Below are 23,636 nucleotides of genomic sequence, written 5' to 3'. Positions count from 1 at the left end.
TATTAAATGAAAGTCTGTTGTCGAAACATTGTCCCCTGAACATTCTCTTTAAGTACAGGGCTTCACTCCAAACATGTTTCAAGTCAAGGGTTTCATTCTCTTTGTCAGCCATGGATTTACTTAACTTTTTTTGTCTGTTTCAGGTAACAGTTGGCTAAATCTTATAAGTATTAGAATTTGAGGTCGATTCAAATTGATAAAGTCGGTGTCTTTCAGAATAGTTCTGCCGTGGCAGGTTGACTCCTGAATTATTGGACTCTTATTGCTTGTAAAATTCAAGAATTACAGCTGATGCAGCTGAAACCATTCCAACATGCAATAACAAGTTGAAATGTTAGACTTACCAGCAATTGTCAGTATTGCTGTCTTAACTCCTTCTGTTCTTAATTTCTAAAATTATTTATAAACTCACAGAACACCAAAGTGCTGGTAATTTCTTTTTAAATGGTTCTTCGAGCAGAAGCATTTTTGTAAACACAAGTTTTTAGAATACATTTGTTATGGAAATAAAATGTTAAGTTATTGAAATCTGGCAATTTTATTCCTACGATGAAATTCTGCACAAATTATATAGTGCCACAGTGTTTTTATGGGCTGCTGTGTTTTGTTTACTCTAAAATGCTGACAAATTTTTCAAGAGAAATGATGTTGGTGTAAACGCTGCTGAAAGTTCCTGAAGTCGCTATAAAAAATGTAAAATAATTTTTAATACTTAATTTTAAGCAACTACAAAAATATACATCCCGATTTTGGAAAAAAAAAAAAAAACATCACAATAGGTAAAGAAAGGCACAAAGAGCCTCTATTGTTTCGTTTGCTATACATTTTATTTCCGTTTTACAATTTAACAGGGTGATAGGTAAATGGGTTTGCATACTGAAGATCACAATTCCAATCAACTTACATGAGTTTTTTTACTCATCAACTTACATTTTTTAATTGATTTATTTGTATGATATTATAAAAACATCCAAGAGAAAATCTGCTGTAGATCAAGGAAGTATTAGGTCTTTGGTGTCATGGAGAGTGGCCAGTTTGTCTGCAAGAAAGACACAGCCTTTTGTTCTGAGGAGATGGAGACCATGGTCTACACAGGCAATGCTGAGATGATTTTTGGCTGGTCTACGTGGCTCTTGGGAACTTGTAGCCTGGCTTTTGTGACTTTGGTCCACTAAAGTGCTCTGAGTCAAGCTCCACTTTCTATTTTGCTGCTGTAATGCGTGAGCTATATGGGTTAACCCATTCGGTCTCGCCCTTCCTTCTCCAAAGATAGGACCAATGAGCCAGCCAACTCTAGTAGAGCCAGTTTTGCCACTCATAATGTTACCAGAGTTTGATGGGGGCGACTACTGTCCTTTTAGAGGGTAAATGATAATCAGGCAAGAATTTCTGGAGGTCTCAACATTCAAACTGTGGTGTGTCTTGGGAAAGTCATACCAGATCTGTATGGCTAAATTGTGCAATGACTTGCTAAAAGAATTAATGAGCATTAGTAGACTGACAGAATGTATATATTTAGGATACTCTAGTAAGACTGCCTGATTGAACAGGCCATAGTTGCCCATCTTAAAGTTTTAAGGCTAAAAATAGGTGTGCGAGCCCTAACAGAGAATGATGTAATGCCTTTTTTTAGTTAATTACTTCGAGGTACAAACATTTTGGAGCAATTACATCAGAAGAACAAGAATATTGTACACAAACTCAGGAATGACTCAGAAAACCATTTAGGGTTAAAGTTAAGTGGGCATGGAGGGGGGCTCAGAGAAGAGCAGGCTGTATGTTACCGGGATCTTCCATTATATCCACTCATTCTAGGTGGTCTTTCTCATATATTTATGCTTCTAGGAACAGCTTCTTATGTTGATCTGAACATTAAGTTAATGTATTCTAACTCACAGTGCATAAATCCTCTTGTACCATGTTTCCCATTGTTCCTCCATCAGAGATTCTTCTTGGTCGTTTTCTCTCATATGGTCTCTGTTTGTGGCTGAGTGCAGCTCGGGGCAAGGGTGGTTACAATCGTAAACCCCAAAAGAAACGTACCTGTACTGCTCCACCCTGTCTCCCTTAGCACATCTCCTTTGGAGAGTTTCACCTTTAAACTGGGGATGGACTATGTAGAATACTCTTCTGCTTGTGTTATTATCTCCCCCTGGCCATGCACTAATGCAGAGACCCAAAAAATGTCTTCTGGTCCATTGTCTTGTGCCATTACCTATAACTACCACCACTTGAAGTCCCATGTTCTCTCTAAACTTCAGTCTTTCGAAACATCTCCACTCTTGAGTGGGACTGTATCCGTTGGTCTCAGTATCTGCTATTAGGGGACATGGATTCATGGTCACCCACTTGGACATTGCTTTATCTTCCATTCAAAATGTACTTCAAATGACAGTAAAGACCACTTTCAACATTTTTCATACAGTGATTAATTCTAACCGATGATGAGGGAGCTTCTGTCATTCCTATTTAAAGATCACTGTACAAACATTATAGGTTAATGAATTTGAAGCTACATTTTGACCGTTCCCTACCATGTTAGATTATATTTGGGGCAGGTTAGCTCCAATTTTGCACCTAGGTTTCTTGAGCAGAAAATAGAGCTTCTTGTTTTTATTGTGACTGAATTGAAGTTGGAGTCCCAAACATAAAAAAGAAACAGGCAATCGTAATTATAATACATGCTTGACCCTTTTACTGTAATTATCTTGCCTATTTTCTTAATCATTTATTATTTGTTGTGTATCTTCAGCATTTCTTGATATATTTCCTTTAGTAAAGCAAAGCTTGAGGACGCCAGGGATGATGAAATTGCTTTCTATTTACATTTTGCAGACCGCCTTTTTTATGTCCGTCATTTTTTTTTTTTATCTTGGAATACTGCCATGATTTCCTCTTTGTAGGTAGAGTGTTTTGTTTTAATGGCTCTACTGGGAAATAACCTTTCAGAAGAGCAACAACAAGACAACAAAATCTTACCTTTGGCTAACTTTGACGTCAAACCCAACATCTACATATCGTATTACATTTCAAGGTAACATAGTTATGTGCACTGCAGTGAATATTCTGTTTGCTTTTTTATTTAATTTCCAACATGCTTATAATTTATCTTCCGTCAATCACATGTGGATAGGCTGGGACAATACAGGTAGGCCATTAAGGTTTACGTATATTTCTTGTTGTGTTTTTTTATTATTCTTGAAACCTCCTGGGATCTCTGCCAGTCTGCTTATGAAACACAAGCTACCCGAATGGTTTCGACCTACCCAGCCCTCGTCAGTGAGGCAGAACGTGAGTCCTGTGGCACAGTGAATATATGACCCCCCATCTGTGCACACCCTTTGAACCTAGGTTGCAACAAACAAAGTGAAGGACATCAACGTTTTGAGGCTAGATGAAGAGATGGGGAAGGTAGTGGAATATCTAAGTAACTAATTGATGGATAATCACATAAAATGTATTTTTTGGGCATCAGGGTGCACATAGCACATTACTTTTGTGGAAGATTAAAAAGAAAATAGCATAAAGAAAATCTTAAAGAAAAAGCTAAAAATAATGGGTCTCCTTGTTCGAAATGTAGGTACCTAATGCATAAAACAGATACTTTGTCAATAAAATCTCCAGGTGTAAAATGACTGAATACTAATTTATTTTAACAGGAGTCAACAAAATAATCAGCCATTCACAACTATATAAACAGTTGTTCAGTTATCTACACTTTAATTTCCAAATAGAAGTAAATGTAGACTGTTTCTTTTAAATCTCTCCCACCACCTTCTAATTTATATAAACCTTAGTTTTCCATTCAAATCCATTTTAAGGCTGATTCATGTCCTGTGGTTACATTTATTAAACACAACATTTTGTGTTTGAGGAGATGATTGGTTAATTAAAGATTAATTTGAGTATTCTTTACTTATGTATTTAGAGATGTTGTTTCTGATCATTTGTAATTTATTATTGAAATGTTTCTGGAGTGAGGAGCATTGCACTGTGCTAGGTTGGAAGTAATTTGCTCTGGTGTAAGGAACTTAAACTGTTCTCAATGTTGAACCTATGTTTAGTGGGTTTGTCTACCGCATGTATTTTTGTTTGATATACTTTTTCATTTCAATATGTGTCCTTACTGTGTTTAATGGTAATGTAAATCCTTGAACTTGTTTTGAACTATCCAAGGTTTTGCTATATTGGTGTAATATACTCAGTTCATTTTCATGTATTTGACAGTGTGACCCATTTCTGCAAACAGACCATTTTCATTTTGTGACTACATTCCAGTAGTGCTAATAGTTTTATAATCATTTCAGATATGTTTTTAAATATGTTTGCTCGTTGTTGTGTGTTTTTGGCTTTGGGTTTGCTGTTTCACTTAGGACAACTTGTGGAGTTAAATGAGCCCACAAGCGTGACAGTGTCATTTGTGTGGACATGGACGAATGACTGTTTGTCATATCTTACATGTTTGACCATAATTTAGACAATTTTACAACTTAAAGAATATTATTGATTCCTCAAATTGTTAATGTTCATATGATCATACAAATTATGCATCAATCAATCAATGTGAACAATTTTAATATCAGAAGTCAATTGACTTGGTAATTGAAAAGATCTGATCAAAGAATTGAAAGATGTTTGAGGTTCTACATTAAACACATGCTATTTACCCTTTATATTCCCAACTGCTGCCCATCATAAGGTAATATATATAGTCACTACTAGGTAGTTATAGTTAGGATCTAGTTTCTATAGAAAACACATGTTTTGTGTTGCTAATAACTTTAGCACAGTTTGATCAATCTTCACAAAGTTGTCCAGGAAAATACGTCAGTCACTTCAGCATCTGTCTCTAAAGTTTTGGGATGATCCGTCAAGTGGGGCTGGGAAAAAGGGGAGGTGTCACAAAACGCTTTTTCCCCCTTTCATTTTTCCATAGGGATTTTGAAAAGTGATAGCGCCTGAACCACTGGAATGACTTACACCAGATTTGACAAAAAAATAACTCTTCGTCCAAAAAGTGCTGTTTTGTGATTTGGTGTTAAATCCGTTCAGTAGTTTTAGGAAAATTAAAGCTGAGATCTGATTGGCTGCCAACACTTCAACAAGGAAGTGTTGGCAGCCATCTTGGGACTTGACTTCAGCCAAGTCCCAGAATAAACAGATACAAATTAAGAAATGGGGTCAGGGTACGGACACCCTGACCCTTTAGCTCTGGTGGTGGAGTCCTAGAGGGACCCCCCCCCCGAGCTAAAAAGCACTTTTTGATTAAAAAAAATTATTGCTGGAAACTTGTGACAGGTCGTAAATCTGGGCAATTGTTTTTAAAAAGTGAAGTCATTCTTAAGCCCCTGGGTGGGCCAAGTCCTGTGGGCATTAATATTTGTAATGCATGGAGGGCTGCCTGTCTCCCCCCTCCCGCAGCCGCAGGGACCTCCCCGGGGCTTAGAAGTAATATGCGGGGGCTGGGTGGCCCCCCCTGATCCTCAGGGGACCACTTAAATCCAATTCGGTGTGAGGGGTGTGCTTGCCTCCCTTGCAGCTCTGAAGATCGCCACCTCCAGAGCGCTATCATGCAATTCAGTGCAGAGGGGCCGCACGTCCTCCGCAGCCCTGGGGACCACCACTGTCCTTGGCTACAAAAAAAGTGAAGGGGGTCTGATTCGGCAGCCCCGGGGACCATCACCTTCCTGGGGTAATACTCATTGGAGGTGGGTTGCTTGGTCTCCCTTGGAAAACCACAGACGGCCCTGGAGACTGCCATCTCCTCCCCCACCACCCCATCCCAAGCCGACTCCTTCTTTGTCCCGGGGTGCCCACTTCCGGGACATAGCTATTTGCTGTGGCTTGGCTGCAGGTTTGACAGGTGCTGCCAAGCCACAGCAATCACTCTGCTTGCAGTGATGGAGAGCTGTCAAACAGCAAGCAGAGGTTTCTTCTGTCTCCCTGCCTCCAAAGATGCAGGCAGGGAGGCAGAGGAAACATTTCTGTCACAGAGATGAAGCTGCTTTAGCATCTCCCTCTCTGTGACAACAATGCTGGCTCCCACAGGAGGTGGGGGTCAGCTGGGACCGTGGCAGCCTTCAGGCTCCCCCCCACAGTCTCCAACATCAAGACCTGGTGCCCTAGGGCCACCCAGGTCACATGGCTGGGCAAGAGCCAAGATCGGCCTTGGGCAGGGGGCCACACAGCTGGGCCCAAGGGGATGGGCTCCATGGGGCCAAGATCGGCCTAGGGAGGGTGGCCCTGTCCCCCCAAAACAAATTGATGTCTAGGCTGGGGTCCAGGGGATGGGGACCCCGGAGTGAAATCTGCCTGGAGAGGGGGGCTCACCTCCCCCCACCAAAAGATGAAATGTGTAGACCAGGCCCCGGGGAATGGGATCCCCGGGGCTGAGATCAGCCTGGGAGTGCCACAAAGCCCCCCACCCAAAAACAAATAATAATATTTATGCTGGGACCCAGGAGATGGGGTCCCTGGGGCCGATTTTGACCTGAGGAGGGGGTGTGATGCAGAGTTGGGTGGTTATGAGGGTTGGCTGCAGGGAATGGCTGCAGGCCAGACCCTGCCAACAACCCTGCTGTGCACTGCCGAAGGCCATGCACAGCACGCGGTTGGGTGGCTATAGGGGTTGGCTGCAGGGACTGGAGGCAGGCCAGGCCCTGTGGCATCGGACATGCGTGGTGGTGGTTGGATTAACGTATAGTAATAATAATTACTATACGTTAAAAAAACATAGAAATTCACTGGAAAAAAAAAACAAAGGTTACAGGGATGTTATTTATACTTACGAAATAGAATTTTAAAAAAATAACATAGAAATCACTTAAAAAAACAAAGGTTACAGGGACGTCATAGTTAGGCTCACATTTTAAACATACCAAACCATAGAAATTCACCAGTTACAGTTAGAGTTATCTCAAATAACTATAACTCATGCCCCAAGGTAACTATAACTTGCGCCCTTTCCATGTACTGCTAATTACTGCGTAAATTACAGCACTCGTGATATCTTTGATAATATCATTGATATTGTCACTGTAATATCTGCAGTAAAATTACTTGATTTGTGTATATAGAGACCCGGATCTGTCAAGAGTCCAACCCACAGTGTTGCGGCTCCGGACAACAGAAGTAAGCAATGTGATTAAGTCATTGCAACGTGTGAAGAAAGTTGCGGCCGCCATCTTATCAACAGGTGTGCAGCCACGGTGGACGGAAGTAGGGGCTGTAAATAATAAAAGGGATCAGTGTAGAGGTACTCTGACCCCGTGAGTTTCCCCAATAAGTATCTGAGGGACCCCTTCCGAGTTTGAAATTGTTCAAAACATTTATATCCCACAATTGTGGAGTCATGACTCCGTCACATCCCCCTGCACACTCTTCCCCGTGTGATGTCACGACGGAGTCGCGAACCATGGTGAAAATACAAAATACACATTTATACACATGATGCACTGGTTGACAGACCCACCAAAACATAGACATTCACTGAAAATAAGTAAGGTTACAGGGACTTCATAGTTAGGAAATAGGATTTAAAAAATCATAGATGGGGGCACAAGTTATAGTTACCTTAGGGCAGGAGTTATAGTTCATTTAGATAGCTATAACTATAACAGGTAAATTTCTATGGTTTACTATGTTTAAAATGTGAGCCTAACTATAACATCCCTGTAACCTTTGTTCTTTTTAGTATATATATATATATATATATATATATATATATATATATATATACACACAAATATACAACTTGAAATAATACATATGAACATTTAGAATATTTTTCTCAAGCAAGCTTAAAGATGATTAAGGTTTTACATTAAACACATGATATTTACCCTTTATGTTCCCAAATGCTGCCTATCGTAAGGATATACATATATATATATATATATATATATATATATATATATATATATATATATATGGATACTACTTGAAATAATACATATTGACATTTGAAATATTTTTCTTTCATACAGCAAGCCATTGAAGTTGTTCAAGCAGCAGACACCCCTTTCCCAGCTCCATTAGAGGAAGGCATACCTCATGAAATATATTCAACGTTCATAGCACCAGAGCCTCCATCACCTGTAGAAAGTCCAGAAGGAGAGGTAAGATTATTTTGTGATACTCTGATTTTGAATATTTTTACTCTCTAGCTTAATAAAGCATCGTAACACCACTAGTTATTTGCAGTAGTTACATTTGAATAAATAATACAATTATTTGTTTTCATTTAATGAGGTCTCTATACATTTAAGGTAGTTTGTGTATATATATTTGCTGTATTAAGTCACTGACTAAAACAGTTGCCATGAAAAATGGATGAAGAAAATAAAATTAGCTTAGAACTTTCAAATGAGGAAGCGTTCTGGAGGCTTACATTACATTTAAAAAAGGGGAGTTACAGAGGGGAAAAGAGAGAAAAATGGGTTGCCTCCCAGTCAACACAATATAAATCAACAAAACTCCACTCCACAATCACCCCAGAGAATTCTTCGATATATACAATTCTCAACTGATCCCTTTGGTAATTTTAGCTAAAGGGCCAATCCCAAATTCGCGGAGTTCTTAAAAAGGGTTGAATAACAAACTGACGCTGAAAAAAGGGACAGCAAGGGCCATATTTATACTTTTTGACGCAAAACTGCGCTAAGGCAGTTTTGCGTCAAAAAAATTTGCGCCGGCTAACGCCATTCTGAAGCGCCATGCGGGCGCCGTATTTAATCAATGACGTTAGCCGGCGTTAGCCGCCGGCGCTGCCTGGTATGCGTGGAAAAAAACGACGTACACCAGGCAGCGCCGGCGTAGGGGGATATGGAGCTTGGGCGCCAAAAAATGGGGCAATTCAGGCTGAGGCAAATTTTTCGCCTCAACCCGATTTGCGCCATTTTTTTCGACTCCCAACCCCCATAGAAATGACTCCTGTCTTAGCAAAGACAGGAGTCATGCCCCCTTGCCCAATGGCCATGCCCAGGGGACTTCTGTCCCCTGGTCATGGTCATTGGGCATAGTGGCATGTAGGGGGGCACAAATCAGGCCCCCCTATGCCACAAAAAAAAAAAATATATATACTTACCGGAACTTACCTTAATGTCCCTGGGATGGGTCCCTCCAGCCTTGGGTGTCCTCCTGGGGTGGGCAAGGGTGACAGGGGGTGTCCCTGGGGGCATGGGAGGGCACCTCTGGGCTCCTTCCGAGCCCACAGGTCCCATAACGCCTGCCTTGTCCAGGTGCTAAAAAACGGCGCAAAAGCGGCCGTACGTCATTTTTTTTTACCTGCCCACTCCCGGGCGTGAATTTTGCCCGGGAGTGTAAATACGGCGCACATGCCTCGGAGTAAATTTTTTAGACGGGAACGCCTACCTTGCATATCATTAACGCAAAGTAGGTGTCCACACTAAAAAATTACGCAAACTCCATGGACTTTGGCGCTAGACGCGTCTAACGCCAAAGTATAAATATGGAGTTAGTTTTGCGTCAGAAACGACGCAATTCCGGCGCAAACAGAGTATAAATATGCCCCCAAGTGTCTCACATATACCTCTGCGGTGGAGAAAGCATCAAGTCTGGCACCACAGGAAGTTCATTGTGCTGTTGTTACTCACTGCATGAAACTGATAATCCCTCACTCTTGTCAACGTGTTGCTATACACTGTTGAACAACAGTATGGTCCTCTGGTCCTGATGAAATTGGAGAAAGCCTCTCTTTGGCACTGAAACATGTCTACCATTCATCACTATATGGTTTGAGCATGTCTGAGTGTTTTTAATCATGTGCCGAAAAACTTCTTAATTGAATATTTTTAGGGGGCATTCAGGGCATATTTTTATTTTTAAGTTGATAACTTGTGACCCAAAGAGTGGTGTTAGGGTTCTCCTTGAATTTAAGGTCCTTTTCTTCTATTACTTTTTTCTTTCTATGCAGGCACTAGTTTATTATATATATTTTTTTCATATATGCTTTTGGCCTCCCTACAAGATAAGCTTAAATGAGTTTCCTTTTTCCTGATTTGGAAAGTGCTGATAATGAGAAAGTAGCCAATCCCTAGCACATTTCGAGCTGCTGTTATTGGTCTATTTGAGGCACTTCCTGTTATTATTATACATTTTGTTAACCCTTCATTGATATATTAGTGACTATCACCATTTTATGTCAGTTTCTTTTGTGATTCACCCCTTTTGTTTAAAACTCCCACAAATGACAGATTGGCCTATTAGATCAAAATTAACATAGGGTTCTATTAAGTACTGTATATATTGAAGAGCCCTCTGGGGTGATTGGAAAGTGGAATTGTGTTAATTTATATATGGTTGCCACTACACCCTGGAAATAGAGAGAAAGTAGTGTTCAGAAATCCGTAAACGTCTAATGAGATTTTACTCATAACCCCAGTCCTAATCCTAGGTAATACCAGGCAGTTCTCAACCATATGGATTAATTGTCTTTTCAACGGATACTCACAAACATTTACTTAGGGCCAAAACATTATGTGGTGTGGCTAAAGTCTGCATTATTGTAGCAAAATAAAACAAGTGCATTGACTTAGAACAAACTTCAAATGGAGCTGTAGGGATAGATTTGTGCGAAGTTGTGAAGATTTCCTCTGTAAACTTTGTGAAGTTCTGTTCAAAACTAAATAGGGAGCGCAAACCCACACTCTTGAGTTTGGGGGTCATTTCTCAAGCAAATTTTCCCCCAAAATGTTTTATATACAGTGTATTTTGAATTGAAAATCATAAGACAGAATCGGGCACCAGCGAAGATGCTAGTAGGTGAATGGACTTGGAGTCTGCGTTCCCTTTTTACACTTTGAAGAAAAATTTATAGATACTGGTATGAAGTTAACAAGAGGGCATCAAGCCTCAGCAAAAAATGTTTCAAGGGCGTGGTGTCTGACTTTCTTGCACTAAAAAGTAAGTGTGATTAATAATGATTTTGCATGCGCAAAGCAGTATAAAGTCTCAACTGCGAACTCAGTGATGGCATGAGCACAGAATATGGCCCTTTTTTGCATCTCAGAACGGGTGTGTTGGGCAGCTGGGCACTGGATTGGGGGAGCAAGGGCAGTCTAATGTCTCAGCAAAGAGGACAACAGTTTAATGAGCCTAGAGTCTTCCAAAAAATGACCAATAGCTACTTGCAAATTGTACACAAGGCAGCATCTTTGCTCATGCACAGACATATAAGGTCACCAGCGGTGCGAGACACGCATACACACCAAGAACCATACAGGGCTGGGATCAACAATAAAAGTACAACATGAGCAAAAACAATGGAGAAATGACAAGAATTTACAGATGATGCATTGTATAGCCATGGCCTTGGTTGCTGGATGCCAAGCATGAACTGGGGAAAAAAGAGAAAAGTTCAGAGACAAGAAGGTACCTCCAGGGGTTCCACATGTGACCGAGAGAACGAGACAACATTGGGTATTCTTATAGAATCGTAGCAGATTTGAAAATGAAAGCTACTGCTTTCTTTTATAAATCATTAGAAGTATGATTGGGCAAATGGAGCACAGTCTTGAATGTTTAACAAGGGGTGCCATAAAAGGTCTTGCGGGCAACAAGTGGTCGTGGGCCGTATAATGAGTACAGTTGATCTGTTCACTTCAGTCATGCATATAGCAGAGATGATGCCTCAAAAAGTTTGAGATATTTTTATTGCTGGGGCCAGTGTTTGATGGATCAATTCGTTTGACTCTCAATTGTCGGGAAATATATTTAGCAAAATTATTTGACCAACCTATCCTCCGCTGCAGATAGTATGCGACATGTGTTGATATCAGACAATTAACTGAATATATCATCTAAAATAGAGATTCCATGACAAGTGACTTATAACCTGACAATACTCTGGTCAAAACCGCACAGTCGAACAATCTCGGCCTTCTTGTGTAATTAGGTCACTATAATACTTACCGAGTAGGGATGACCAATGCCCCAGTCCCTAGGGTCCATGGTAATAAACTCAGTATAACCAAAAACGATGTGAAAAAAGTCCACTAGGAAAGGGAAAGCACTTCCTAATACGAAAGTATTCCTGGTAATCAAACGTATGGCACTTTAACCTAACTTTTTTTCCCAAAAAAACCCTTAGGGGAAGAAATCTTACAAAGAGAGTGTTCTTCAAGTGATTTTAATATGGCATCATATGTATCACAAGGATAGCTGTCACTTACAGATGTACCAATCTTCTCTGGTTAGGCAAGATTGAAGCCAAAAAATTCAAACACATTTAATGCAGCCTTTATGGTTGGGCTTGCCAATTTTCAGTATGACATCTTGAGTTGTATATATCCCCTGATAAAATGATAACAGTTGGACTGTATTGCAATAATGTATCATCAGCATATTTCCCACTTAAGCCGCCCATTACTCTTCACAAACTTGAGCCTATAAAACATCTCCAAGGTTTCAGGATTTGGATAGCAGTTGGTAAAGCAGATACTCCCCAGTAGACTTTGTTGGTTTTCTTGAGTAATTTGAAACCTAGAATACTGGGAGGGTTGCTGAATGCCAGTCCTGTTGGTAAGAGCTAGAGATAAAAACTAGTTAATTGCATATGACAGAACCTTAGTTGTGATTTGCTTACTAAATTGCAGGCAGAAACAATAAGAGGCCCTAAGAACAGCAAAAACACTGATGCAGAGAGGGAGCTTCCTTCCCTGGTCCCCAAAACACATCAAAGGCAGGTAAAACAGATTGATCCAGAAGAACCAGAGCCCTATGTAAGTGATAAAAGGCCTGTAACCCCCTCAAGGACTTGTGCTCAAATCCCATTCACACTATCATCACCCAGAGCACTCCTGGTGAACTCAATCAAATACAGGTGAGGATAAAACTTCATCGACATGAGCGGCTAGAGAGATTGCAATGGGCCTTAATGAGGTAAAACCACCAGAAATATTTAAGAAAGATGGCGATCCCAATGCTGTTGCTGCTGGTGAGACTGAGAATCCCTGAGGGAATCAATCCCAGAAAAGGGACAGATGGGCACCTCCTGAAGATGAACTTGTCCCCTCCAAGAACTCTCTCTCACTCCTCTTCCGAACATGACAGGAAATTGGGCAGAGACAAAGTGAGTGGGGACGCAGTGATCCTTTGCCTCAGGTCTACCACCTTCTGTTTTCAAAAGAGGCTTTTCACCAGCCTGTGCAGCTACTCACAGTTCCTTGCTTCCAGTTTTATTTATTGGTTCATCTTCCATTTCTTTGACTGCATTTGGCACTTGGGCCCCTGTTGTAGCTATCACTGTGATCTCTGCAACTTTCCCTATTGAACCTACTGAGTTGGTTGAACTATGCCCAAAGTTCACATCAAATGAAATTACTGTTTACTCTGAGACAGGTGATAGGATCACTCCTTGAAATGTGTTGGATGGAAGCCTTCTTATGACACCACAGGTAGAATTCTCACCTGTTGACTAGTGTAAAACTATGTTTTGTGTTATGTTAAAGGTTGTCATTCTTCCAAAGCCATGCAACCTGTAATTATGGTACAGTTGGCTCTACTTTGGAGCCTGTGAACTATGGCTGAAAATGAAAAACAGCCAACCACTCTAGCCACCCCAACAAGGGATATATGTCCTCATCAAGGAGCCCTTTATGATCAACTTGGGTGATCTTCAACAGGAACACATTGGGTGCTCAGCTATGTTTCGTGAATACACACACAGAATTGCCATTGACTGTAATGAAGTGTGTATTTACTTTTCTAACTCTATGCATTCTTTGATACTGGGGTAAGTGATACACCCGACTGAGGCAAATATAACTGCACTTTTAGTGTTTTGATACGCTCGCTCGAAAGTACCTAAACACACTATGAGGCCACACACACACACTCTGTGTGTGTCTCTCTCTCTCTCTCTCTCTCACTCTCTCTCTCCCTCTCTCGCTCTCTATTAAGATATAGCAAGTCACTGAGGAGTTCCTTGGTCATAAAAACAAACAAGGCCGAGGGCCACCTTTCTTTGTAGATTCATGGAACTAAGGGAAACTTACAAAATCCTCCTAATGAGCAGCAGAGGCTATTTTTTCCTCATAATACATGGTTACACCATTACCCTTCCAACAAACCGTCTAAATCCCTAGTGCCTTTCTCTTTCATGTGTAAGAGATAGAATAGTTGTAGACATGAACAATTAAAGCAGTGTGAAATTACACACACCAAAACAGCGATTTGTGGCAAAGAACATTAGAATCAGTTAAATGTAAATATATGTTTTTTTTTTTTTTAAACGGCTGCAACTCAGTGTAGGTAGAAACATGCAGTGAGATTACATTTTCTAGTTTCCTATTTTGTGTTGTTATGGATTGCAATCCTAACTATAACTTGTGTATTTCAGTCTTTTGTTCTTTATTTTTGACTTGTAACCATCCCTGCATTATAACTGTATTTTTAAAGTGAATATCTGACTTTTTTAAAGATATGTCAAGATGTTATATTGGAAGCTAGCATTTGGTTATAACACCTTAAGAAAGATTTTAAAAAGCTTGTAAATTCACTGAAAAAAAATAGTTTAACATTTGTTTTTTTCTGTGAAATATGTTTTTTTTAATCATATACCACATCTGACAGTTGTCAGGACACGATCTGCTTTGGGTGTCCAAGACCTGCTTCGCACACTTTGAAGCTGTGCTGTGGGTGTTGGCTTCTGTGCCCAACTGCTCACTAGCAGTCAACTGCCACTGCACACAGCCTTTGGCTATACTCTGGTTAGGTTGACCACAGGGTATCCAACTCTCACTGGGCATGGCCTATGGCTTTGCTATGCAAGGGTTGGCTCTATGGCCTGTCCAATGGCCTGTTTAAAAAAAAAAAAATCTATATGTATATGGATTTGCAAACCTTATTTTCAGGTGTATTCTCTCTTTAACTTTTGTTGGACATCCAGCCGGGTTTGCGACTTGGTACCAGGTCCTCTACTCCAGCCCAGGAAAGTCCCTGTGCCTAACTCACCAAGGGCAGAGAACCCCTGTTGCATGTGCCCTTTGTCAAATGACAGCAGGGGTTGGCTGCAGGGTTTGTGCCCAAACATGGTATATGGCTCACTAGATATGGGAAGACAACTACAGCTCTGCAAGTAAATGGAGAGTTTGTGACCCTTGTCTTGGAGATTGGGGCCTGTTATAACCATTTTTGGCATGCTGTGGGGTTCATAGTCATTGCTAGTTCTGCAACCTCAGCAACAAGTCCAACAAGTGTCTAGAAGCCTCTGCCTTGGATTTATGGACCCATGCCAAGTTTGCAGACCTGGGATGGGGGCACCCAAGTGTCTCTGACCCACAAGACAAAATAACATTTTTGCTTATTTTGACGGGAGTGGGGGAGGAATTGGGCTCCTATCTGAGACAGATTGCCAAGGAGTGCTACTTCTGATCTCTTTCAGCTCTTCAATGTTTTCAGAACCCTGGAATTGAGCCTTTATATCATGCAGCATGGGTTGCAACAGTTTGCAGCCAGCCAATGAAATGGACAAGTGGAGAAAAAACTCCCACATCCAATGTGATTATATATTTTTGAATTTAAATCTGTGGTAGGTCTGTGACCCCAGACTTTCAGATCTCCATTGATTAAGGGGCAGTTCAGTTCTTTAAATCCTTTTAACCCTTACTGTTCACTGAAAAAAATCAATGCTATCTTTTTTGTTTAAAAAACTACAGCTTTATGCCAAGCCAACTTAAATTTACTTGACTAAAGTTCTACTTTAATGCCAGGGTTGTTATATTTCTATTTAGCCACTTTTTGTGCATCTTTTAGAAAAACAACTCAAACATGAAATAAAATGGGAAATGACTCTGCCCTCTTTATATGACCCTTCCTTATGTTACATAGATGAAAATTGACATGCCATACCTAAATCAGATGAGGTTTTTTATTTGAAATATTTGTGCAGATGCATCAAACGGTGCCAACTTTATTAAGAAAAAATAACTTTTCAGTTGAAACTCTGAATCAACCATGACCATGTGACATCATAACCCACAAGCATGAGGCTGAAACAATATTGGATCATATTACTGATTTTTCATTATGTATTTTTGGATTAAATGATTTATTAATTGATTTTATGAACAATTTGGAGCATTTGAGCATTATCAATTTAGTATACAATGATTTCCTGACACTGCAAATATGTTTACCAAAGTTTTGAGAAATGTGTGTTTTTGATGAAGGTAATGTGCTAATATTCAAAATCTGTTTTTGTAGGAAAACACCTGTTTTTGCATGATCACTCTCATTTTTTCAACTGATGCTGCTGATTTTTGTTTCTCTGTGCACTGGGAATCCACTAACCTGGCCCCAGTGCATGTGCTCTGACCCCAAGACATTTTGAAATTGGCTGTAATCCTAATTGGAGTACTTGCCTTACCTGTAAGTCCTTACAGTGTCTGTAAATTAATTTTCACTAGTGGACTGCAGCATACATTGTGCCACCACTAGAGTGACACTGTAAACATGTCTGCAGATCTATTACTTTAATTTAAGCTGTCTATGAAGTTAAATAGACACTTTTGACAGGCCTAAAACCTCCTTATAAATATTAGCAAGCCACACCAATTAACCTTAATGCCCAACAAGGCAAAGTGTATGGTATTTAAAAGTAAGACATATAAAAGTTTAATGTAAAACGTTTCCTTACAGTAACAGGGCTCCACAAGTTATTTTCACTCTAGGAGAGTTAGCTGTTCCTTATGAAAGTATTGGGATATATAGTATTAAAATAAATTATGCTATTTCCACTTTGGAAACAAGTACAATAATATTTTTTGGACTTATTATATAAAGTATTTATTATAAGCTCCAATTACTGGTAAAGTCATATTTGTGATACATTTTATTTTTACAAAAGTTACCTTTACAGCGCCACCTTTTGGCTACATAATGCCTCTAGAAGTCCTTTTGCTTGCACTTCCAACTGTCCCAGGAGCTGAATAGCCCCTTTGATGAGGTGTGATCTTGCTCCCAGCACTGAAACAAAGGCCTTGGGTTTGGGGAGGCATTCTTTTGCTCTATCACAATATGGAAAAAAGCCAAGGAACATATTTAACTTCACAGAGGTCTACACTGTCTCAGACAGATGTATCTAACACATGGGCCTGCCCTCTCCTTTGACCCTCTAGTTAGCCAGGCATCAATTCCAGTGGGAAAAGAGCTGTCACTACAACTGGCTTTGAACAATGGCAGAGGAGGGGTTACTCATCTCCCTGACCACTCGTCTGACATAGGAGCTCTGCCCAGGGGAAGAAAGGCTCTGCCATGTTGGATTTAGGTAGAGAAGGGCGCTGTGGTATTGTCTGCAGTAGGACACACACGATCTACTGTAAAGTGTTTAGGTTTACCCCTGGAAACCTTTTCCTGTTGGTTAGCAAGGGGCCAGGAGTTAATCCTTAATAACAGACTAGTACCAGGCATAAATTGTTATTGTGTTGTGTTTTTGACTTTTTAACTGTTTGAGTACATTTAAAAGCTTTATACATTTATTTAAGTTAAGCCTAGCTACCAAGGGTTGAGCTCAGGTTTAAATTACTGAAACCTTTACATGACCTAAGACGAATAGTGACATTGGTCATTAGTGACACCTGTGGTCGACTACTATACACCCAAATGAACAATCCAGTTTCTCACAGCTTTCCTGCAGCAATGTCCTTTGATGGCCCTGGTCAAGATAACCCTAAGGGCTGAAACGTTGAAGTAAGTCTCTAATACGGACTGCTTTAATTTGGTGAATATCTATCTCTCAGACTTGAAAAGCTTCAGTTGCTTGAGAGTGAATTATGCTATGGTAACATTCCATTTAATGTGTGTATTTGTTTAAGGAACAGAAGCCTAAATAACCTGGAGACTAATTCAGCCCAATGAATTACAGAAAATATTTGACAGTGAAAACCTTTTTTCTGTGAAATATGAGCTTTGAAATCACTGGAAAACATTTATTAAGAAGTTTATCTATGTAATACAGGTATGAACCATAGCAACTATGTTATATGGTGCAATATTGTATTTAGGGGTTCTGGTGATGTGATATAAACCATAGAGATGAGTGCTGAATTATTTGTAAGTGTCTCCAGAACCCCAAGAAGTCGATATCGGACCATGCTATGTTACTGATTCTGCATTTTGGGATAGTTACCTTGGCTTGGAAAAGCTGTTCTCTTTAAGGCAGCTAGGATTTGGCACTGATTGGACTAGAATACTTAGGCCTATTACAGAGTATGTGAAAGTGACTCTGTAGTTATTGCTTAATCTATCAGCCTATAGGAAAAGCATTTTCTGAAATCCTCCTAATTTGAGTCCCTTGTGACAAATCAACAGAAGTTATTTTCAAGAAGTTTGTACCTCAAACCCACAAAGGATCAATCATGAAACGTTCTGTGCATATTGGTCAGATATTTGTAAGGTTATCGCTAAATCCCATAGGGCAATGTTTGCCAATGATAAGAATAAAAATCCCTGACAGTTCAACACCTAAGGTAAAAAAAATGTCTTCAAATATCAGCAGTTTGGGTTGTGAACTTTTTTATAACCCACATTTTAATCTGATATAAGCATGACATTGGCTGAGAGGAGCAGAACATTTTTGCTTCAGCAGCCATCTTGGATTCCTCAATCTTGATGTGAAAAGAATGTTAGAGATGCCCATAAGAATGTCATGCTAGCTACAACCTACTACAGCAGCTGATCTGGGAGTGCCTCCAGAGGTGCTGAAATATCTTCTTTAAAAAAGAGAACATCTTTTACCAACAGTGCCTGTGTATTGTGATTTAGGAAGCCACGTTGTGTGCCAGTATAGACAACTGTGGCCACCCATTTGTACTCTGAAAGCCTAAAACACTCACAGATTTCCTGCACATTGTTTCCAACCAATGATCCTTAACATATAGCCTAAAGAAAATTAAAATAGGTAGGAGAACTAAGCCCAGGGAATAATTTAAAGCTATGACCGGTAGTCACTACCTAGACAGCATTGCTTCAGGCTTCGCTCTACTACCATGGTCCTTGTTAATAGTCTGCAAGGCATAGTTTCAGGTTATGGCATGTGGGTACTGAAGATGAGTCTGCACAAAGCAGTGCCTCTGCACTCACTGTGCATGGCCGCAGGCTGTACCCAGTTACTAAAGCCAGCAAGATGACTGACCAACGAGCAAAACTGAGAGCCATGTTCTCGTCCTGCACCTGCATAGCATAACCACATAGTCTACCCTGTAATTACTGCAGACAGAGGTGCTGTTACAGAGCCTGACCAAAGACAGTGGACCTAATTTCAGGGCCCTTGCCCTCTGGTTACTGTAGGCAGCTCTTCTGCATAGGACGAATGACTAAATTCCATGTGCAGCGCTTAGTGCCAATATGGCATGATCCAATCTTTACTATGTGGGCACTGTAGTTCTGATATTTCCTTTGGGCAGATTATCATCATTTAGCTAGTCAGACAATGTGATTGAACCACATTTGTGCTTCTGTTTCATTCACGCATTACGATCAATAGAAAATGTCTACAGGATTACTTCCAGAACAAAACCTAATAATGTTAAACAATAATGCTATTTTTGCTTTGTTTTATTGCTATTCATAGGAAACTATACGTGAAAGTCAGTATGGTGTAGAAAGTCAAAAAGCAGCTGACGAAATTGATCTTCTTTCTGGATTCACCCTTGAAGATGTAAAGTCCGCCCTGGGCAAGGTCACAAAGGAAGTTATTGGGGATCTTGAGGTAATTTGAGTCGACTGTACAATGTATCTACAGCATGATAATGTGCTGGTTGTAAGTATTTTAACTAGCGGACTATTTAAAAAATCTTTTTTACTAGCTCTAACTTCTCATCATGTAAAGCATAATAAAAACAAGCAGAACCTGGTAAATTTACAGGCAAATGAACAATTTTGAGAGACATATTTTTCCAGTATTTTCTCCATGCAATCCAAGCGTTTACACTTTATTTAAATCCATACCTATTCACCATCGTTGTACACTCAGATTTGCAAATGCAATAGTTATAAAATCCTATTTTCGGCAATTTGTTCAGCTAAAAGCTTCAACCTACACAGTGAAGTTCTTGTTTTATAAAGCAGTTATAACACTTGGGATCTACGCAATAAATGTCAGTTTCGTTGTTCGGATTGTGAGGCAGCCCACTCTGCATGTCACAACGTGACTGTTGCAATCTAATATAGTTTTCGTGTAAGGTTATGAAACCATCTGCCTGCGGCCCCAAATCTATAATCTGCAGTTCGTTGTGCAAGGTCATCGTACCAGCAAGTGAGAAGGGGAGAGAGAGTGAGAGAGAGAGACAGTGTGTCTATGCGTGTGAGAGAGGCACTCCTGACTTTCAGTCTGGAGTATTTTAGATGAGATCCGAGATAAAATGGAGGCGCTTCGAAAGGGACGTTGCAGGACATACATACTTATCCCCTTGTAAAACCTCGACTCTATTTCCTGTAATAATTTCTCTGGATACCCCTGGACAATGGCCAGAAATACATGTTTATGTTAACCTACTTTTCACGACTATCAAAAGAATGAAAATCTACTCGAGCATTTCATAATTATAAAATCGCAGTTAGTATTTGACCAGATATTTCCTACAAACTGAAGAAAACATATTCTCTAAAATTAAATAATGTATTTATCACTGTCGACAGGGTTATGTTGCTACATGTAGAGAAGGGTTTTTACAACCTCCTGGAAAGCTTGCTCTCCCGCTTGGAAAAGAGTTATAACAGTAATTAATACGTGGTTCATCAAAGACAAAGCAACGTTGTTCCGGGCCAGATTAAACAACTGTCCCAGATAGGGAAGGCAGATAACATGGTGAGCTGGAAGATTTAAGAACTAAGCTTTTTGTTAAAAAAAAAAACAAATCTTTGGAGAAACACATTTCTCCAGTGAAACAGAGCTGACAACAGAAGTTAAAAGGTCGTCCCTGTTTTATAATAAAAATATTATTAAAATGGTCGATAGCTAGGGAATTGTTATATCTTGGTAGCGAAAAAATCGACCGGAATTTATAAATGTTTTATATCAACATATACGTACCTTGACAAAATAAATATTTTCAAGGTGCCTCGATTTAGATTTAAAAATAGTAAATCTTTACCTTCCTATATGCACTTATCTTTAGATATTTTTATCCTCAATATGTTGACTATGATATTAAAGCATGGTGACATTCCCTCCTTGGTATTCCACAGTGCAACCATATAAATAGGGAGGCAGAAATCGTTAGCAGTATGCTTATTTCAGTTAATACAACACTGTACATTCTTCACACATTGGCAAAGAAAACGTGAGTGCAGATTGTTTTAAGATAATAAAATAATATCTCGGCCACATCTTTGGCAAACAATGTTAGAAACAGATACTTTTTGGAAAATATATTACCCTACAAACTGTGTTAGCAACCTACATTATTTTCCTTGCAGGTCGGCAGATGTGTTGTCCAACCTGTCCACATCTACCCTATTGGACCTCTCAAACTGATCATTACCTTCTCGATAATATAATGACACTCTTACATGGTTAAAATCAATTGCTACCTTCTGCCAAGGCCCCTCAGGCAATTCAAACATTTGTATAGGTACTACCACTGGTTTAACTGTCTTATCACTTAATTTGCATGCATTTCACTCCCTCACCCAATGGTCCACCATGCCATCCAGACCTGGGCACCAAACGTTTACTTTATCTTCCTCCGGGTACTTGCTATACCACTATGACCTTCATCTCCTAACTTAACAATAGTTTCTCGCATCCCATAGGTACTATTTTGTCACCCCCTCAAAATAATGCTTTTAGAAATAGATAATTCATCCTTGAATTTCCAATAAGTACCCCATTCGTGTTGTAACTGCCTTTCAGACAGCCACCCCTTCTTAAGGAATTCCTTTACCCTTGATAATATTTCACCTTTTTGCATTTCCTTCATGCACCTTTCCTCGGATAACTCCAACTCTGTTTTATAATTTTGAATAGACACCAAATCATCATATGCAAATGGTACATCACACTCACTATCGTCAACCTCCTCAGTGTTTTCATTGTTTAAAGACAACCAAGACAACCCATCCGCTACGCAATGATATTTCCCTGGCAGATGCATTATCTTGTAATGATACATTTGCAATTTTGAAGCAAGTCTTGCTAATCGCGGACTGAGGTTTTTTCCACCCCAGGTCTCAAAATGTTTACCAGCGGTTTATGGTCAGCGCATATTTTACATTTTCTACCCCATATATACATTCTGAATCATTGCACAGCCCAAGTTGCAGCTAGTAATTGTCTTTCAATTACAGAATAATTCCTTTTTGCATGTGTTAAAGTGCGGAATGCATATGCAACTACCCACACATTTCCATTCCCTTGTTGGGATAACACCACACCAACTCCATATCCAGTGGCATCCACAGAGATAATGCATTCTGCACCCTCATCAAATGATCTTATACATGAAGTATTTACAATTTCTTTTTTTATAGCTGCGAATTCCTCACTATGTTCCAGTTTCCAGCAAAATGTTGCATTTTTTCTTAGTAATCACGTAGATTCTCCAACTTAGATGCATAATTTTCTTCAAATCGTAAATAAAATTCTGTCAAACCTAAAACAGATGTCAATTGTATTTTATACTTAGGCTCCGGGGCATCACAAATAGCTTTTACATGGCTGATCTTAGGACGAATGCCATCATCTGAAATAACGTAACCTAAATATTCCACTTTATGTTTCCCAAAATTACATTCTTGTTCTTTCACCATCAACCCATTCTCTGTTAATGCATGTAATACTTTTCTCAATATACAATCATGTTCATTCTTATCTTTCCCGAATATCAATATGTCATCTAGGAACACCTTTGCACCAGTTATATTTGACAATACTTTAGGCAATTCTCTTTGAAATCAGCTGACGCACTAGCTAAACCAAATGGCATCCTTTTATACTGAAACATCCCTTCAGGTGTTATAAAAGCTGTACAATGTTTAAAATACGGATCCAGTTGTGTTTGATAGTAAGCATTAGTTAATTCAATTGCTGATAAGACTTTAGCATCACCAATAGATGACATTAATTCTTGCAAATAGGGCAATGGAAAAGCATTCACCCAAACAGCATCATTGAGCGAACGTAAGTCCACACAAAGTCTCAAATCACCACTTAATTTCAATGAAATTACAACTGGAGATACCCAATCAGAACTTTCAATTGGCTCTATAATGGCCTTTTCACATAGGTCAGGTACTATTTCTTTTAACTTCCCCCTCTAATTAAACAGAACATTCCTCAATTTCGGTCTTACAGGTATGGCATTTTTCTTTAAAACTATGGTCTGTTTAAAATTTTTGAAGTTACTTAACTGACTACTAAAAACATTTGAAAATTCCTTCCTTAAGTCAGAATATGAATCGTTTGTACTCTGTATACTACACTCACCCACTGCATACATGTGTGGATCAGCATTAGGATCCACTTTCATTCCAAGTTCTGTCATATGTGGCTAACCTAAAATCGTAGTCCCTTTATCAGCGATAAACACATCTCCTGAACCCCTTTTCCCAGCAAATTCGAACTCAGCTTGCATAGTCCCTTCTATAAAAATATTATGACCGGAGTAACTACATGG

At 39.6% G+C, this 23,636-nt stretch overlaps 1 protein-coding gene across 1 annotated transcript in view; it reads left to right on the top strand.

Moving 5' to 3' along the window:
• CABCOCO1 (ciliary associated calcium binding coiled-coil 1) overlaps nucleotides 1–23,636 on the top strand; it is a 186,485-nt gene that overhangs the window by 132,157 nt on the left and 30,692 nt on the right. The window contains exons 6-7 of the mRNA XM_069242513.1: nucleotides 7,986–8,117; nucleotides 19,592–19,729. Coding sequence (XP_069098614.1) covers nucleotides 7,986–8,117; nucleotides 19,592–19,729 — 270 coding nt within the window. The remainder of the gene's footprint in view (nucleotides 1–7,985; nucleotides 8,118–19,591; nucleotides 19,730–23,636) is intronic.

The sequence above is a fragment of the Pleurodeles waltl genome, chromosome 6 (genome assembly GCF_031143425.1).
Source record: "Pleurodeles waltl isolate 20211129_DDA chromosome 6, aPleWal1.hap1.20221129, whole genome shotgun sequence".
Classification (NCBI taxonomy): Eukaryota; Metazoa; Chordata; class Amphibia; order Caudata; family Salamandridae; genus Pleurodeles; species Pleurodeles waltl.
The sequence above is the reverse complement of the archived record's forward strand: the minus strand, read 5'-3'. Positions and strand labels throughout refer to the sequence as shown.